General features: G+C 40.5%; 1 protein-coding gene and 1 long non-coding RNA gene across 11 annotated transcripts in view; one reads left to right on the top strand and one right to left on the bottom strand.

The window, feature by feature from the left end:
- LOC132378951 (uncharacterized) overlaps positions 1 to 15,917 on the bottom strand; it is a 36,518-nt gene extending 20,601 nt beyond the window's left edge. The window contains exons 1-2 of the long non-coding RNA XR_009507242.1: positions 15,769 to 15,917; positions 12,319 to 12,479 (exon numbers count right to left, since the gene is read on the bottom strand). This is a non-coding gene — a long non-coding RNA (uncharacterized LOC132378951). The remainder of the gene's footprint in view (positions 1 to 12,318; positions 12,480 to 15,768) is intronic.
- Positions 15,918 to 15,972: 55 nt separating this feature from the next.
- LOC132378911 (coiled-coil domain-containing protein 150-like) overlaps positions 15,973 to 20,538 on the top strand; it is a 148,858-nt gene continuing 144,292 nt past the window's right edge. For 8 of the 10 annotated variants that reach the window (XM_059946269.1, XM_059946241.1, XM_059946263.1 and 5 more), the window contains exons 1-2: positions 15,973 to 16,080; positions 19,501 to 19,879. In XM_059946269.1, coding sequence (XP_059802252.1) covers positions 19,522 to 19,879 — 358 coding nt within the window. In that variant the 5' untranslated portion in view covers positions 15,973 to 16,080; positions 19,501 to 19,521. Of the gene's footprint in view, positions 16,081 to 19,500; positions 19,880 to 20,538 lie in introns of those variants that run through there. The other 2 variants (XM_059946292.1, XM_059946299.1) reach the window with 2 other exon arrangements.

Below are 20,538 nucleotides of genomic sequence, written 5' to 3'. Positions count from 1 at the left end.
ACAGGAGATTAGTGTGCAAACTTAAAGCACATGGTATTGGGGGTATGGTATTGATGTGGATAGAGAATTGGTTGGCAGACAGGAAGCAAAGAGTGGGAGTAAACGGGACCTTTTCAGAATGGCAGGCAGTGACTAGTGGGTGCTGGGACCCCAGTTGTTTACAATATATAATAATGATTTAGATGAGGGAATTAAATGCAGCATCTCCAAGTTTGCAGATGACATGAAGCTGGGCGGCGGTGTTAGCTGTGAGGAGGATGCTAAGAGGATGCAGGGTGACTTGGATAGGTTAGGTGAGTGAGCAAATTCATGGCAGATGCAATTTAATGTGGATAAATGTGAGGTTATCCACTTTGGTTGCAAGAACAGGAATACAGATTATTATCTGAATGGTGGCCGATTAGGAAAAGGTGGGGTGCAACGAGACCTGGGTGTCATTATACACCAGTCATTGAAGGTGGGCATGCAGGTACAGCAGGCGGTGAAAAAGGCAAATGGTATGTTGGCATTCATAGCAAAAGGATTTGAGTACAGGAGCAAGGAGGTTCTACTGCAGTTGTACAAGGCCTTGGTGAGACTGCACCTAGAGTATTGTGTGCAGTTTTGGTTCCCTAATTCTTGCCATAGAGGGAGTACAAAGAAGGTTCACCAGATTGATTCCTGGGATGGCAGGACTTTCATATGAAGAAAGACTGGATCGACTAGGCTTATACTCACTGGAATTTAGAAGATTGAGGGGGGTTCTTACTGAAATGTATAAAATTCTAAAGGGATTGGACAGGCTAGATGCAGGAAGATTGTTTCCGATGTTGGGGAAGTCCAGAATGAGGGCTCACAGTTTAAGGATAAAAGGGGAAGCCTTTTAGGACCGAGATGAGGAAAAACTTCTTCACACAGAGAGTGGTGTATCTGTGAAATTCTCTGCCACAGGAGACAGTTGAGGCCAGTTCATTGGCTATATTTAAGAGGAAGTTAGATATGGCCCTTGAGGCTAAAAGGATCAGGGGGTATGGAGAGAAAGCAGGTATAGGGTTCTGAGTTGGATGATCAGCCATGATCATACTGAATGGCGGTGCAGGCTCGAAGGGCCGAATGGCCTACTCCTGCACCTATTTTCTATCCAGACAAATGGAGAGTATTCCAACACACACAACTTGTGACTTATAGGTGGTGGAAAGACTTCGGGATGTCATGAGGTGTGTATGCTGCTGGTTCAGATGTATTTCTAGCTAATATTAGCATTCAGGATGTTAATCTTGTGGTAATCAGTGAAGGTAAGACCATTGAATGTCAAGAGGCAACAGCTATTTCCTGTAGTGTAAATATTGCTTGTGGTGTCAGGCCATGGCTAAATGTTGCATTCAGACATGGATTCCTCTTTCTTACTGAGGAACTGCAAATAGAATTGAGTATTGTACAGTCATCTGATGAGATGAAACATGGGTCAATGTTGAGGAGCCAAAGAAAATGTACACATTCACCTCTTCGTCATCACATGGCTTTGTCATCACTGGCAAAACTCAGACAATGTGGAGAAATGCCTAGAAAAGACTAAGCATTTACATAAAGGAAAGAAAAATAATGAGTAAATTACATTACTGGGTTGCAACACAAAAAAAGGTTAAACATCTAGATTAAAAAAGAGAAATAAATTTGTTGATTTTTTATATAACTGCCTATATTTTCCTAATTCAAAAATGTATTATTTATATTTGCGGATTCTATGCCTTGTTTAGGCACATTTCCTTTTCTATCCCTGTTAGGTCTTACACTCACTTTAGCCATCCTTCTGTTCTTTACATATGTTTAGAATGCTGTGGGGTTTTCCTTTATCCTACTCACCAAACCTTCTCACGTACTCTTCTAACTCTCCTAAGTCCATTCTTAAGCGCATTCCTGGCACCTGGCTCTTTGGAGTTTAATGTTATCCTTCCCATAGCAGGGCAACAGGACTCCAAATGTGATCCTACCAACATTTTGTACAACTGTAATGTGACATTCAAACTCTCGTACTCAATAATCTGATTGACAAAGGTGAATGTTCCAAATGCTTTCTTTACCACCCTTATATTGGACAGTACTTCTAAACAGTTGAAGTTATCGCAGGTTTATGACATACAGTACGTTGGATGTTCAACTATGGTTCATAAAATAAAGTGTTTATTTCACTTTATTTTGTTACTTTCAACTAAGGGCTTATTTAGGAGAAAAATTAGGTCAAACAATGTTATTGCCGAAATCTAATGAAATAGAAATTTTAATTCAAAAATGAAATATTAAAAAATTTATATCTTGTATGTATAATTTGATTCAAAAACAGGCAATTAAACAAGGAGTCCATAAGTCAAGACTAAAATGGGAAAGTGATTTAAATATTAAAATTGAAGAAACAAATTGGTCAAGACTATGTCTTGATAGTATGACAAATACAATAAATGTTCGGTTAAGATTAGTGCAGTATAATTTTCTACATCAATTATATATTACACCACAAAAAATAAATAAATTAAATCCAAATTTAACTGATCAGTGTTTCCGATGTAACCAAGAAACTGGTACTTTTTTACATTCTACATGGTCTTGTTCTAAAATTCAACCTTTTTGGACAAATTTAAGACTTTTACTGGAACAAATTACAGGAACACAACTTCCTCATAATCCAATATTACTCTTACTAGGTGATATTGAAGGGATAAAACCAAAACTCAAACTAAATAAATATCAGAAAGAATTCATAAAAATTGCACTGGCAGTAGCCAAAAAGGCTATTGCAGTTACTTGGAAATTGGATACATATTTAAGTATAGATTGTTGGAAGAATGAAATTTATGGCTGTATTCCATTAGAAAAAATTACTTATAATTTAAGAAATAAATATGAAACATTTCTGAAAACTTGGTGCCCTTATTTACAAAAGACAGGACTAAATATATAGCTGCTCTGAAGATGAAATAATTGGTTACTTGGGGAAAGAAATAAATATATATACTAAAGTTATTATGAATTCCATGGAGCATGTGGAGATCTTCCAACAACCAGGCATTCTTTCTTTTTCTTTCTTTCTTTCTCTTTTTTTTTCTATAGGGAAGTTAGGGGGGAGGGGTTAAGGGGAGGGGGGAAGGGTTACATACATTTTTTTCCATACTTTACTCTGTAATCACTTAAAAACGCAATAAAAAAAGTTTTCAAAAAAAAAAACTATGGTTCATACAGGAGTACTGTTCTCTTTATACAGCTGTTCATTTGTTGTTTCAAGGTAATGCAGTGATGCCTTTGTCCAAGGAAACAACTGAAGATGCAGCCTAGTAAATATTGAGATCACGGCTGATTCCCTGAGGATGATTGGAACATGAATCTGACTGTGAAGAATCTGATTAGGAACATAGACCTAGACAAAATTAAATGTGTGGAATTTGCTGCATGATAAGTTTAATTATATTCTAGAGTCAGAGAGTTGTACTGCAGCAAAGCAGGATCTTCATCTCACTATGTCTATACCAACTATCATGCCTAGCTACATTAATCCCATTTCCTTGCATTAATTCCATATCCATCCATTGCTTGCTCATTTGACTTGTCCAGATGCCTTTTAAATGTTAATACAGCTGCCCTACCACTTCTTCTGGCAGCTCAATGCAGATACGAACTTCTCTTTATGGAAAAGAATTCCACCTTTAGTTCCCTATAAACCTCATCCCTCTCAGCTTAAATCTATGCCCTCAATTTAAGGCAACCCTTCAATGGGAAACAGACTCTGGCTATTTATCTCATAATTTTAAACACCTCCATCATGAGCTCTCTCAGTCTCCTTTGCTCCAGAACAAAATAGACACAGTCTATCCAATCTCTCCTTCTAATTCAAGCTCTCCAGTCCAGTCAACATGCTTGTGAATCTTCTTTGCATCTTCTCTTGCATAATCACCTTTTCCCTGTAGTGTCATGACCGGAACTACACACATCACTGCAAGTGAGGTCCAACAAACATATTGTACAATGGCAACATGACATCCCAACTCTTATACTTAATACCTCAGCAAACAAAGGCAGGCATACTATATAACCATATAACAATTATAGCACAGTAACAGGCCATTTTGGCCCTTCTAGTCCATGCAGAATGCTTACTCTCACCTAGTCCCACTGACCTGCACTCAGCCCATAACCCTCCATTCCTTTCCTGCCCATATATCTATCCAATTTTTTAAAAAAATGACAGTATCGAACCTGCCTCTACCACTTCTACTGCAAGCTTGTTCCACACAGCTATCACTCTCTGAGTAAAGAAGTTCCCCCTTGTGTTACCCTTAAACTTTTGCCCCCTAACTCTTAACTCATGTCCTCATCTCCCCTACTCTCAATGGGAAAAGTCTGTCCACATTAACTCCATCTGTCCCCCTCAACCTTCTACATTCCAAAGAATACAGACCTAACTTGTTCAACCTTTCTCTGTAACTTGGGTGTTGAAACCCAGGTAACATTCTTATAAATCTCTTCTGTATGCTCTCTATTTTGTTGACATCTTTCCTATAATTCGGTGACCAGAACTGTACACAATACTCAAATTTGGCCTCACCAATCCCTTCTACGATCTTAACATTACATCCCAACTCCAATACTCAATATTCTGATTTATAAAGGCCAGCATACCAAAAGCTTTCTTCACCACCCTATCCACATAAGATTCCACCTTCAGGGAACAATGCACCATTACTCCCAGATCACTCTGTTCTACCGCATTCCTCAATGCCCTTCTGTTAACCATGAATGTCCTATTTTGATTAGTTCTACCAAAATGTAGCACCTCACACTTATCAGCATTAAACTCCATCTGCCATCTTTCAGCCCACTTTTCTAACTGGCCTAAATCTCTCTGCAAGCTTTGAAAACCTACTTCATTATCCACAACACCACTTATCTTAGTATCATCTGCATACTTACAAATCCAATTTACCACCCCATCATCCAGATCATTAATATATATGACAAACAACAGTGGACCCAGTACAGATCCCTGAGGCACACCACTAGTCACCGGCCTCCAAACTGACAGTTATCCACCACTACTCTTTAGCATCTCCCATCCAGCCACTGTTGAATCCATTTTAATACTTCAATATTAATGCCTAACAATTGAACCTTCCTAACTAACCTTCTGTGTGGAACCTTGTCAAAGGCCTTACTGTAGTCCATATAGACAACATCCACTGCTTTACCCTCGTCAACTTTCCTAGTAACCTCTTCAAAAAATTCAATAAGTTTTGTCAAACATGACTTTCCATGCACAAATCCATGTTGACTGTTCCTAATCAGACCCTGTCTATCGAGATAATTATATATACCATATCTAAGAATACTTTCCATTAATTTACCCACCACTGACGTTAAACTTACAGGCCGATATACCATCTTCACCACCCTTTCTACCTGCATGGTTAATCTCAGGGAACTGAACTTGTACTCCAAGTTTTCTCTGTTCAACAACTCTTCCCAGGGTCTGGAATTCACTGTGTATGTTCTTTCTTTCATTTTCCAAATGAATCATTTCACATTTGTCCATATTAAATGCCATTTGCCATTCCCTTGCCCACTCTCCCAGTTGATCAATATCCTGTTATAAACTTAGACAACTTTACTGATGACTGTAACACCAATACACTATTGCTCCATGAGGAATCTTGCAAAAGTTACCTGCTTCTCCTTGGCAAACAGTACTGCATCTCCTTGATGGACCGGTAGGCTGCAATTGTGATATATATTTACATATTAGCAGCACGAAGACCAAAGAATTCATTGTGGACTTCAGGAAGGGAAGTTGAGGGAACATACACCAGTCCTCTTCATGGGATCAACTGTAGAAAGGGTGTGAATTTATAAGTTCCTGGGTGTCCACATATCCTGGGCCCAATACAAAGAGGGTGTGACAGTGGCTATATTTCATTAGGAGTTTGAGGAGGCTTGGTATGTCACTGATGCACCATCAATAACTCACTCTGAGACGTAAAGGCGAGATATCAGCTTTTATTGACTGGAAGAAGGAACAAGCAGTGAGTGACCACCATACTACATCCTGGAGACTGAGAGGCCGGGCTCAGGCCTCAATCGCCTTTATACAGGGGTCTGTGGGAGGAGCCACAGGAGCAGTCAGCAGGGGGCATGTCCAGACAGGTATATGTAGTTCACCACAGTCACTAAAGACTCTTGCAATTTTTTATAGATGTTTTGTTGAGAGTATTTTAACTGGTTGCGTCACCAGCTGACATGAAAGGGCCGCTGCACAGGCTCAGAGAAAACCTGCAGAAAGTTGTAAATTCCTCCAGCTCCATTATGGGCACTAGCCTCCCCAGCATCAAGAACACCAAAAAACTAGGTCTCAAAAAGGCAACATCCATGATTAAAACCATAAAATATAGGAATAGAATCAGGCCATTTGGCCCATTGAGTCTGCTCTGCTATTTCATCATGCTGATCAATTTTCTCTTTCAGCCTCAATCTCCTGTTTACTCCAGACAGACAGACATACTTTATTGATCCTGGGGGAAATTGGGTTTTGTTACAACCGCACCAACCAAGATTAGTATAGAAATATAGCAGTATAAAACCATAAATAATTAAATAATAATAAGTTAATCATGCCAAGTGGAAATAAGTCTAGGACCAGCCTATTGGCTCAGGGTGTCTGACACTCCGAGGTAGGAGTTGTAAAGTTTGATAGCCACAGGCAGGAATGACTTCCTATGATGCTCAGTGTTACGTCTCGGTGGAATGAGTCTCTGGCTGAATGTACTCCTGTGCCTAACCAGTACATTATGGAGTGGATAGGAGTCATTGTCCAAGATGGCATGAAACTTAGACAGCATCCTCTTTTCAGACACCACCGTCAGAGAGTCCAGTTCCACCCCAACAACATCACTGGCCTTACGAATGAGTTTGTTGATTCTGTTGGTGTCTGCTACCCTCAACCTGCTGCCCCAGCACACAACAGCAAACATGATAGCACTGGCCACCACAGACTCGTAGAACATCCTCAGCATCATCCGGCAGATGTTAAAGGACCTCAGTCTCCTCAGGAAATAGAGACGGCTCTGACCCTTCTTGTAGACAGCCTCAGTGTTCTTTGACCAGTCCAGTTTATTGTCAATTTGTATCCCCAGGTGTTTGTAATCCTTCACCATGTCCACACTGACCTCTTGGATGGAAACAGGGGTCAACGGTGCCTTAGTCCTCCTCAGGTCCACCACCAGCTCCTTAGTCTTTTTCACATTAAAATGCAGATGATTATGCTCGCACCATGTGACAAAGTCACATGACTATGACTATGGCAGAGTCATCAGAAAACTTCTGAAGATGGCAAGACTTTGTGCAGTAGTCGAAGTCTGAGGTGTAGATGGTGAAGAGAAAGGGAGACAGGACAGTCCCCTGTGGAGCCCCAGTGCTGCTGACCACTCTGTCCGACACACAGTGTTGCAAGTGCACTTATTGTAGTCTGCCAGTCAGGTAATCAATAATCCATGACACCAGGGAAGCATCCACCTGCATCACTGTCAGCTTCTCACCCAGCAGAGCAGGGTGGATGGTGTTGAACGCACTGGAGAAGTCAAAAAACATGACCCTCACAGTGCTCGCTGGCTTGTCCAGGTGGGCGTAGACACAGTTCAGCAGGTAGACGATGCCATCTTCAACAACTAGTCGGGGCTGGTAGGCGAACTGGATCCCTGTATCCCTTCATGCCCTGACTAATCAAGAATCCAGCAACCCTTGTCTTAAATATACCCAATGACTTGACCGCCACAGCTGCTTGTCGCAACAAATTCCATGGATTCAGCACCTTCTGGCTAAAGAAATTCCTCCTTATTTCTGTTCCAAAATTACGACCCTCTATTTTGAGGCTGGTTATCCATCACCTAGGAGATGCCCTCTTCTCACTGCTACCATCAAGGAGGAGGTACAGGAGCTTGGAGACACACACATTTCAGAAGAGCTTCTTCCCCTCCACCATCAGATTTCTTAACAGATAATGAACCCATGTATACTAATTTACTAACTTATCAATTTTTGCTCTTTTTGCACAACTTATTTGACTTAATTATATGTTAAGTATATATATTTCTTACATAATTTATAGTTTTTTATTATTATGTATTGCAACACACTGCTGCCATGGAACAACAAATTTCATGATGTATGCCAGTGATATTAAACCTGATTCTGAGAAATTTATTCTAAAAGTGATCTCTGACATAATCTTGATAATCAGGGCACAATGAGAGGTGCATAGGTGATAAGAGGCATTGATCATGTGGATAGCCAGACACTTTTTCCCAGGGCTGAAGTGGCTAACACGAGGAAGCATAGGTTTAAGGTGCTTGGAAGTAGGTACAAGGGGGATGTCAGAATTAAGTTTTTCAAACAGAGAACAGCGGGTGCATGGAATGCACTTCCAGTGAGGGTGATAGAGGTGGATACAATAGGGTCTTTTAAGAGACTCTTAGATAGGTACATGGAGCTTAGAAAAATAGGCTATGTGGAAGGGAAATTCTAGGCAGTTTCTAGAGTAGGTTACATGGTCAGCACAACATTGTGGGCTGAATGGCCTGTAATGTGCTGTAGATTTCTATGTTTTAATATTAGTACACTTTGGTTACCTTGTATTTTATCTCAAAATTATGCCCATGGCATAAAAGTATTTAATAATATGTTAGTTAATTGAACATTTTAATATTCAATTACTTAATGGCACTAAAATTAATTATGGTCTCTTGCTATAATTAATACACAATATTCACAAGCATGCTGAGTTATACAATTGTTTGTAAGTTAATGAAGACTAATTTACTACTGTGTACTCATATATTAAAGTTATATTTCTTCACTCTGGGACCAATCAAATTTGTCCAGGTCCCATGTGGCAGTCTAGTCAAAATAGTAAAGACCCAAGGGAAAGAACAAAGTTAGCTCAGCAGTAGAAAGGAGAAGATAATGATCAAGAGGATATCTTGTGATTGGAAGGTTGTTTTAATCAGCACAGTTCTATCAGACTCATCACTCAAGTTGTTATATTATATACAGTACACATTAATGGCTCAGACATAAAATGCATTATTAAAAATAAGTCTGATCAGCTATAAAGTGCTGTGCGGCTGGCATAAGGAGGAAAAGCATTTCATTTCAGGAGTATTTACATGTGCAGTCAGTTGTGCAGAGAATTGGCAAATGGAATTTTAATCCAGGGAATTCTGAGGTAATGCATTTGGAGAGGTATACCAAGGTAAGACAATACATAATAAATGGTAAATTCAATTGAAGAAGAGGTAGTCCTTGGAGTGTATGTTCCAATCCTCTGATTAAGGGTACAGAAGCAGGTAGACCTGGTCATTATAAGAATATGCAGGCTGCTTTTCTTTTTAGTTGATACATAAAATATAACGGCAGTAATGTACTCTACAAGTGTACCCATAATTCTTGCAGGCCATAGCTTGCTTATATAGCACAGTTCGCTCACCACAATAGAGGAAGGATATGATTGTACTGCAAAGTGTGCAGAGATTTAAGGATGTTGCCAATAATAATAAAAATTGGTGATAATCTAGTGCATGTTGATCAAGAAGGAAGAGTTCTGGGGCTCTTGAGTACAGTCCCTGGACACTTGATCTCTCCTCATAGTCTAACTCCCTCATCTCTGTAATCAACCTGGTGAGCCTCCTCTTCATTGTCTCCAATGCCAGAATATCCTTCCTCAAGTAAGGAGATCAGAAGTGCATGAGGTACTCCAGATGCGGCCTCAAGAGGACCCAGTACAGTTGCTGCATAACTCCCTGCTCTTAAATTCAATCCCTCCAGTAATGAGGGCCAGCATTCCATTTGCCTACTTGATGGTCTGCTGCACCTGCAAACCAACCTTTTGTGTTTCATGCACAAGCACTCCCGAATCCTTCTGCACAGCAGCATGCTGCAATCTTTTACCATTTAAATAATAATCTGATCTTCCATTTTTCCTGCCAAAGTCGATGACCTCACACTTACCAATATTGTACTCCATCTGCCAGGCACTTAACCATTTACTTACCTATCTATATCTCTCTGTATCCTCTGCATAATTTGCTTTTCCACTCAATTTAGTGTCAGCAGCAAATTTAGATACACTACACTTGGTCCCCTCTTCCAGATAATTAATGTCTATCGTGAACAGTTGAGGGCCCAGCACCAACCCCAGTGGTACAGTGCTCACCACTGATTGCCAACCAGAGAAACACACATGTTATCCCAATTCTCTGCTTTCTATTGCATCTTCAATCTTCTATCCTTGCTAATACATCACCCCCAGCTCAATGCATTGTTATCTTAAGGATAAGTCTTTTATGTGGCACCTTATTGAATGCCTTTTGGAAATCCAAGTGAATAATGTCCTTTTGTCCTCCTCTACCCACTGTGCTCGGTATATCCTCAAAGAACTCCAGTAAGTTTGTCAAACAGGACCAGCCTTTGCTGAATCCATACTGCATCTGCACAATGGATCCATTTCTTTCCAGATGCCTCCCTATTTCTTCTTTAATGATAGCTTGAAGCATTTTCCTAACTACAGATGTTAAACTAACTGGCCTATAGTTAACTGCCTTTTGCCTACATCCTTTTTTGAACAGTGGCATAACATTCACCTTCTTCTAATCTGCTGGGACCTGCCCAGAGTCCAGAAAATTTTGGTAAATTGTCACCAAAGCTTCTACTCTGCCATTTCTTTCAGTACCCTGGGATACATCCCATCAAGACCAGGGGACCTTTTTATCTCTAGGCCCACAAGTTTGCTCAGCACTACCTTTTTAGTGATGGCTGTTGTTTATAGGTTCTCACCTCCCATCACGTCTACATCATCTCTCTTTGGCATGTTAGACGTGTCTTTCGCTGTGCAGACTGACACAAAATAGTCATTCAAAGCCTTGGCCATTTCCTCCTTACCTAATATCAATTCCCCCTTCTCATCCTCTAAGGGACCTAAGTTCACTTTAGCCACAATTTTTCCACTTTATATAATTATATAAACTTTTAGTATCTGTTTTTATATTTTGTGCTAATATATTTTATAATTAATCTTCCCTTTCTTTTTTGCTTGCTTAGTGCTTCTTAGTTGCTTTTTAAAGTTTTCCCAATCTTCCAGTTTTCCACTACACTTGGTCACTTTGTGTGCATGTGCTTTTAGTTTGATGCCTTCCTTTATTTCCTTAGAGAGCAATGACAGGCTCTCCCTACCCTTACTGTTCTTGCTTTTAACTGGAATATACTTTTGTTGAGCACTGTGAAAAATCTATTTGAAAGCCTCCTACTGTTCCACCATATAACCATGTTCCCAGTCTACCCTATCCAACTCCTTCCTCATCCCGTTGTAGTCTCCATTGTTTAGGCAGTTTTTAGATTGAACTATTGCACCCTCCATTTGTATGAGAAACTCAGTCATATTGTGATCACTCTTTCCAAGAGAATCTCTAACTACAAGCTTGCTAATTTTACCTGTCTCATTGCACAGGACCAGATCCAAGATATCATATTCCCTTGTAGGTTCAAGAAAGTCACCATGTATGAAGGAGATAAGGTGGTGAAGAAGTCATATGGCATACTAGCCCTCATTAGTTGGGGTGTTGAATATAATAGTAGCTTTATGAAAGCTTTATGAAACTTTAGCAATATTTGGAATATTGTGAACATTTCTGATCCCTGCATTACAAGAAGGAAGTGGGGACTTTGGAGAGGGTGCAGAAGAGATTCACTTGGATTAGAGGCAAGATGGGGTGAGGTTAACCAAAACTGGATTGTTAGAGGCTCAAGGGTGACCTGACACAAGGAAATTATGAGGCGCACAGATAGAGCCTTTTTTTCCGGGGTGGCAGTGTCAAATACTGGATGGCATACACTTAAGGAGACACAGGTAAACTTAAAAGAATTGTTTTGAGACAAGCACAGAGGGTAGTAGGTGCCTCAAATGCATTGCGTGGGGAGGTGGTGGATGCAGATATGAGCGTAACATTTAACAGGCCAGGCACATAATAAAAGCAAGGAATAGAGGAATATAGAACTTGTGCAGGCAGATGGAAATACTTAGATTGGTGAGATAGGCACAGACACCGTGAGCCAAAGGCCTGTTTCTGTTCCTATACTATTATTTTCTTCTCAAAGCATTGCCACCTTGTTTCCGGGGAGAGGCTTGTAAACTCCTGATATCCTGAGAGTGCTGCCACCTGGAGTTTAGGCATCTAATGTTTACCTCCTGTTCGGGTCACCTGTAGCATCAAGTTCAAGGGGGTTCCAAACAAAGAGCAATCCAACCATTACCTCAACAGTGGAAATGGCAGAAGATGACATATCACAACAGCAGTGAAGGTAGAGGAAGGCTGCAGCAGTAGAGGGTGCCCAGTCATCTTGTACTCCATGCCACTGGATCCTTACCCGATCTGTCAAGGATTGTGTGGTGGCTGCCCATGTGTTGAAAGAACCTGCAGAAAGTCATGAACTCAGTCAGCTCTGTCATGGGCACTAGCCTCCATAGCATCCAGGAGATCTTCAAGGAACGATGCCTCAAAAGGGCAGCTTCCATTATTAAGGACCCCCATCACCCAGGACATGCTCTTTTCTCATTGCTACCATTAGGAAACAGGTAGAAGGGCCTGAAGGCACACACAGTCAACAATTCTGGAACAGCTCTTCCCCTCTGTTATCCAATTTCTGAATAACCATAGAACATTACAGCACAGAAAAAGGCCTTTTGGCCTTTCTTGGCTGTGCCGAACCATTTTTCTGCCTAGTCCCACTGACCTGCACCTGGCCCATATCCCTCCATACACCTCTCATCCATGTACCTGTCCAAGTTTTTCTTAAATGTTAAAAGTGAGTCCGCATTTACCGCTTCATCCGGCAGCTCATTCCACACTCCCAACACCTTCTGTGTGAAGAACCCCCCCCCAATGTTCCCTTTAAACTTTTTCCCCTTCACCCTTAACCCATGTCCTCTGTTTTTTCTTCTCTCTTAGCCTCAGTGGAAAAAGCCTGCTTACATTCACTCTATCTATACCCATCATAATTTTATATACCTCTATCAAATCTCCCCTCATTCTTCTTGGCTCCAGGGAATAAAGTCCAAAAAACAGTTTTTTCTCTATTATTATTTACTGCATTGTATTGCTATCGCAAAAAACAACAAATTTCATGACTTATGCCAGTGATATTAAACCTGATTCTGATATGCTAATTCGTCACAATCTTTGAGTTGGCCAACAACAGTGTGTCTTCAGCAAAGTTAAATATGGAATTGGAGCTGTGCTTAGACTCATAGTCATAAGGATAAAGAAAGTAGACTAGAGGGCTAAACACACAGCCTTGTGGTGATGTGTGCTGATGGAGATTGTGGAGATGTTGTTGCCAATCAGAACTGACAGGGGTCTGCAAGTGAGGAAATCGAGGATCCATTTGCACAGCAGGTATTGAGGCCTATAAAGGATTCTCATTTATAATTTAGGCATTGCATACTGAGCTTTACTAGAGCATAGAAATATTATGTTCCTACATTGCTCAGGGATGCTTTGCAACAAATGCTCCCATTACTTTTGGACTCTAAGTTTATATCTAACTTATAAGAAATGAAAACTAGGTTTTCTGACTGAGATCATTCCAATTTACAATAAGAACTTTCCCTTGATTCAGCCTCCAGGCCTTTATGTCACTGTGTGACGATAAAAGTCAGAGTATGGTAGATGAACCTCCTTTGAGGTTTAGGTTATAGCATACTACAGAACAAGGAGATGAGGCTACAATCACAAGCCATTCTAAACTCTCTCCAGTTCCAGATTGCTTTATATCTACTGTCTACAGTTGCAATATGGCAGTACTCTTCTTTCCATTTCAGCAGTGTGGCAACCCATTAATTAATCAACAACACACACAAAATGCTGGTGGAACACAGCAGGCCAGGCAGCATCTTTAGGGAGAAGCGCTGTCGACGTTTCAGGCTGAGACTCATCTAGTTTTATTCATTCTTTTATCCCATGAAACAGTACAGGTAGACTACCTGTGATAGTGATTCAGGTGTCCCTCTTACCAGTTCATTGAAAGCTGCTACCCTGTGCTAGCTAGCGATTGGTTTAAGGAGCATTGCAGACCCCCCCCACCGGCTGCTGTTCAGCTGGCGATGTCACAGCACTGGTAGAGATTAAATCTGGTGCACGGATTCCACATGCTCCCTTTTTTGCTCACCCACAAGTTGATCAGCAGTGCTGTGGAAATGGTAAACAGTGGAGGAGTGCTGCAGTAAAGAGGGCATGGGCTCACACTTTGGATACGTGTTTGCCACTGTGTCTACATTTAATGTTTGTTTTCTCTAGCCACTCTGGGCACTCAGTTTAAATATTGTAATTCATTGTAGCTTGGAGGGTTTACTGAATGTTCAATGTCTGTCTTGTCCTGTAAAGAAATAGCTAACCTATTAAGGTCATGAGTGTCTTCTGTCCCCACTCACTGAACCCACAAACATGATTTCACACAACGGATAGGTAAGTATTTATTTCACTTCTTAGTTTCAAGACGACCTTTTCCCCAGAAAGGAGTACCATGTTCTTTTTCAATTTGGCTTACAAGTGCAGTGTCATCTCCATGGTAATTGTATAGTTAATACTCAGAGATATTTTTATACGGCCAAAGTCCTAGATAAACACTATGGAAGGAAAATTCTAGAGATTTTTTGCTGCACTTTCTGTTAAGTCTACAGTTGTTGATAAAATCTCAGATGGCGATCAGGAGGTGTAAAGGGGTGAGATAGATTAGCTGGTTGAGTGCTGTCACAATAATCTTGCCTTCAACGCCAGCAAGACCAAAGAACTGATTGAGGACTTCAGGAAGGGAAGTTTGGAAACACACACCAGTCCTCAGTGAGGGGTCCACAGTAAAAGGGATGAATAGATTGAAGTTCCTCACTGACAACATCTTGGACCATCCAAGGTCTAATTCTGATATTGAAACTAACTGTTCTTTTTCTGGTTTATATCCAGAGGATTTATTTCATTTGTTTTGGGATTGTGAATATGTTAAAAGATTTTGGGTTGATGTTTGTCAATTTATAGACCAATATATTAATATGAACTTTACTTTTTGTTTTGAAAATGTCTTATTTGGGTTTATTAATACCAAATCTCATAGGATCATTTGTCATAAATCTTTTGTTAATTTACAGCAAATTTTATATCCATAAATGCAAATACAGCAGTAAGAAACATTCATTTATTTTTTTTACATCATACTTCAAACTGTACGTAAATACTCTGAAAACTTCCCATAACCAGAAAGCTGTTAAGACTGTACAAATCTGTCAGCGTCTCGGGTTATCTCTGTAAATGTTTCTGTTTTGTGACTCCTTTTAGATATAGTTCCTTCTGTCCAACAGTATTTAGAGTTGATTTTCTTGTTTATTTGTATATTTAAAGTTAATAGTTATATATTTGTTGTTGCTTGTGTGTGATTCCCTGGTGTTAACATATGTTTAGTGTTTCTGTTTTTGTTTGTGTTCAATAAAAACAAAAAAAGTTTAAAAATAAATCTTGGAGCATCCATCCTGAGCACGATGATGTAATAACAAAGAAGGTATACCATCAAATACATACTTTAGGACTGTGACCTCTTCAAGAACAATTATGGCTCAGAAACAATTATGATTTGGCTAGGACATTTATCTACCGACGCATCTAACTGCTTGCAAACCAACATTTACTGCTTTAATTTCAAATTTCTAACATTTACCGTCTTTCTTGACTTTCATCTCTCACATCTTCTTCCCCCTTCCTTGCCCTGTCACTGAGATTTTACAATTATACTCAGTCTTTTGATCATAGTTCCTTGATCCATAAAACCATACTAATCTCCTGACAAGTTACAGGACCGTACACAAAACCCCCACCAAGATTGAAAGTATCCCAGCATGCCTTGGAACCGGTCATGTTTGCGCACGCGCGTCCTCGGAGCTTCGGTTGCCGAGAGTGGCCGTTTGCGTCTCCATGGTAACGACAGGCTGGGCCCAGCTGCTGATGGTCGTTTGCTGTTGTCTTTCACCAGGCAAGTTATCAAGCTGATTTAAATTAAATGAAATTGCTTATTTACTGATCTGTCATACGCTGAGATGCAGACACTGCGAATTGCGGAGGTCGCCTCGTGTGACTTTGTCAGTCAAAGCAAACTAATGCAGTTCAGCTCAAACTCTTTGAATAACGAGATAGGAGGGGATTCACATGACGAGATCGTGCACGGTGTCCTTGCAAGTTACTTGCACCTGGATACGCTTGGCCACCTCTTTCACAGCATTCTGTTGCAAAACGCGAATTTTGCATTCTCGCCAAATGTTTAGTGTGAGGATCCAAAAAGATTTTGTAGATGCTTGAGGCGCAAATTGAATAGATTGTTTCACACTCTTGTTAAACTGAGATTTCAATCAATTTTAGCCGTTGGTGTTTTCCTGTATCAATGAATAGGAGTTTTGTGTCACAACTAAGGTGGCTTATTGCGATACTGGGTACCGGCCACAGCTTAAAGAGCGTAGCAGGAGTTGGGCATCTCCCCCTCGTACCTGGTCTGTCATTCGGGCGAATGTTGGCTGATCTCTTAACTGACCGTCACTTATCCCTTATCTGTTGATTCCCATAATAACTAAACATACTGTAAATTGTTATCTACCTTGAATACTGTATTCTCAGCGGTTGATCCTCCATAGTCTTAATTGGTACTGAACTTAAAAGCTAGTCTTCACTATTAGGATATTTCTTCACGCTGTCCTGAATGGCCCTTATTTCCTCCTTTTAGCCATCTTGGTCAGAGGAAACATCCTTAGCATTTTTCTTGTCAGCCCCACTCAGCTGACAGGACAGCGTGGATTTTATCTGGGAAATGGCATAGAACAAACTAGGTAATAGAAGAAAAAGTAAATTTCCTGACATTTAACTGTGACGTTTCATTACTGCTGTTTTCTCTGATACCACATCTAGCCTCAAATGGTATCTTGTATCTGAAAGACTCTTATCCTCTGTGGTTTTGTTTGAAAATCACTGTTTTAAGCAAACAGTGAGGTTCTAATTCTTGGATCACAGAATATTTAAAAAAAAACAGGTCAGTAAGCTGGATTAATGTCATGATCAGTGGTATGGTCAGTGATGTAGCAGAAAAGGCCAAATGCAAATTGGAAGAACAACAAAAACAACAACATTACTGGGTAATAATAGTATGAATTTTAAATTTTGAATTTTCCATAGCTTGGACAGTATACAACCCAAGACTGTGAAAATTGAATCTCACCTATCCACCCTTCACCTCACCCCCCCCCCCCCCCCCCAGCTGCATCCGTCTGCCCATCATTGACCTCTCCGTCTGGTTTCAGCTACCAGCTATCAGCCCCTGACCCATCTCCATATGTACTGCTGTATCCTTGGACTCACTTAACACCACACGCTGTCGGAGCAGTGCTGCCAGGATAATCAAGGATAAGTCCCACCCAGCCAACACACTTTTTGTCCCACTTTCCTCCGGGAGAAGTTCAGGAGCTTGAAGATTTGTACGGCCAGATTTGGGAACAGCTTCTTTCCAACTGTGATAAGACTACTGAACAGATCCTGACCGGGATCTGGGCCGTACCTTCCAAATATCTGGACCTGACTTGCACTACCGTACTTTCCCTTTTCTATTTTCTAATTATGATTTATAATTTAAATTTTTATTATATTTACTTAGATTTGTACTTCAGGGAGTGCGAAGCGCAGAAACAAATATCACTGTGATGATTGTATGCTCTAGTATCAATTGTTTGGTGACAATAAAGTATTTGTATAAAGTATTGTACTGGCAATCTTTCTAGATCTCTGTCAGTCCTGATCAGGGTCTCACCTGAATGTTGATATGCATCTTTTATCTGCTTGTAATGTGCAGATTGAGTTGATAGTGAGGAAAGCAATGCAATATTATCATTCATTTCAAAAAGATTAGAATATAAAAGCAAGGACATAATGCTGAAGCTTTATAAGGCATTGGTCAGATCACATTTGGAATAATTTTGGGCTCCATGGCCAAGAAAGGTGTGCTGGCATTGGAAAGGGTACAGAGACAGTTTATGAGAATAATCCTGGGAATGAAAGGGTTAATGTATGACGTGTGTTTGGTTGCTCTGGGCATATACTCACTGAAGTTTAGAAGAATGAGAGGGAAGCTTGTTGAAATCTACCAAATATTGAAAATGCCAGACAAAGTGGACATGGAGAGGATCTTTCCAATAATGGGAGAGTCTAGAACAGAGGATTTGGCCTCAATGCAAGAATGTCCCTTTATAACAAAGGTGAGGAGAAAGTTCTTTAGCCAGAAAGTGGTGAATCTGGTGAATTCCTTGCCACAGTTGCTGTGGAGGCCAAGTCATTGGGTATATTTAAAGCAGAGGTTAATAAGTTCTTGATAGTAAGGACACACTGTAAAAGGTTACGGGGAGAAGACAGGAGAATGGAATTAAGAGAGAAATTTGATCAGCTATAATCCGATGGTGGAGAAGTCTCAGTGGGCTGAATGGCTTAATTTTGCTCCCATTTTAATTCCACTTCCCATTCCCATTCTGACACGTCAAGCCATGGTCTCCTCTACTGACGCGATGAGGCCACACTCAGGTTAGAGGAGCAACACCTTGTATTCTGTCTGGTTAGCCTCCAACCTGATGGTATGAACATCGAATTCTCGAACTTCAGGTAATGGCCCCCCTTTACCATTCCCTATCCTCTTTTCCCTCTCTCACCTTATCTCTTTGCTTGTCCATTGCCTCCCACTGGTGCTTCTTTCCCTTTCTTCCATTGCCTTCTGTCCTCTCCTAATAGAGTCCCCCTTCTGCAGCTCTGTAACTCTTTCACCAATCAACTTCTCACTCTTTACTTCACCCCTCCCCTCCGTTTCACCTATCACATTGTGTTTCTCCCTCCCCTCCCTCACCCTCTAACTCTAACTCCAAATCTTTTTTTTCCAGTCCTACTGAAGGGTCTCGGGCCAAAACGTCAACTGTACTCTTTTTCCATAGATGCTGCCTGGCCTGCTGAGTTCCTCCAGCATTTTCTGTGTTGCTTGGATTTTCAGCATCTGCAGATTTTCTCTTGCTTGTGCCTATATTTATTGGACCCAGTGAGTTCTTCCAGCATTCTGTCGAGATAACAAAAGTGTGTGGAGGAGCTTGAGAGGAGTGCAAGGGAGAGAGTGACTGAAACTTGGGGGAGGTTGGGAGAGACAGAGGGAATACTTGGGAGCTTTGGGTGAGGGCAGAAGAGACAATGCCAGATGAGCTTAGAGCAGGGAACTTAGCAGGAGAAAGAGGAAGAGAGTGGCCAGAGCAATGGAGATTCAGACCAATGCTGCGTAAATTATCATCTTCTTATGACATTAATGGCTTAACCAAAATGGTTTGATTGCACCTAATTTTGCTTAGGTAGACAGAATTGTTTCATAATCTGTTTAATTTTCCAGGTGGCTACTGATGTTTTAAACATGTCACGTGCACCAATACCTCCAATACATATCGGTGCCACAGTACCTGAATCACTTACTGTGCTTCAGCATCGGATCATTGCAGCTGAGGAGCAAACAGATGCTTTAATTCAAGACTTAGAAAGCCTGGGATATGGTATTGAAGATTGTGGAGCACCTAAAACTGGTAGTTATGACAGTTGCAAGCCTGTCAGTCCTCTCCACACTAGAAAAGCTTTTGGCACTGAAGGTGATATATTGTGGAAAAGCTATGAATTTTTGGTGAGTCGTGTTTGCAGGCTGGAAAGTGTTATACAAACAGTGAAATTGAATGTATTTCGAATACAGACAGCTAAAGAACTCAACCCTGAATATTCAGGTAATGAACAATTATACCATTATGTAATTAATTACTCTTCCTCCTTGGGATCTGTAGATAGGAAAATAATAAAGTAAGATTTTGAATAAGATTCTGCTGAGAAACACAATGATCAAACTTTTTTTTGAAGTGTGCAAATTGATGTTGATTTAAACGAATCATCGAATTATATAAAAGTAGAAATAAGTCTATTAAGTCCTTCAGGCTTGCTCCATTCTGCAACATGATAGCTGAATGTCCACCACAATAACCTTTTCTAGCCTTCTCTACACACCTCTTAATCCTCTTAGCTTGTAGAAGTATATATTCAGTGGTCACTTTATTAGATACACCTGTAAATGTGCTTATTAATGCAAATAACTGATCAGCCAATCATGTGACAGCAACTCAATCATAAAAGTGTACAGATATGCTGGAGATATTGTTCAGACCAAACATCAGAATGAGGAAGGAAATGTGATCTAAGTGACTTTGACTGTAGAATGATTGTTGGTGCCAGACAGGGTGGTTTGAGTATCCTAAAAACAGCTGATCTCCTGGGATTTTCACACGCAATAGTGTCAAGAGTAACACAGAACGGCATGAGAAAACATCCAGTGAGTGGCAGTTCTATGGGAGAAAACGCCTTGTCAGAAGAGAATGGCCTGACTGGTTCAAGC

Source organism: Hypanus sabinus, chromosome 2 (assembly GCF_030144855.1).
Source record: "Hypanus sabinus isolate sHypSab1 chromosome 2, sHypSab1.hap1, whole genome shotgun sequence".
In the NCBI taxonomy this organism is placed as follows: Eukaryota; Metazoa; Chordata; class Chondrichthyes; order Myliobatiformes; family Dasyatidae; genus Hypanus; species Hypanus sabinus.
Note: the sequence above shows the minus strand (reverse complement) of the source record. Positions and strands in the feature narration are given on the sequence as shown.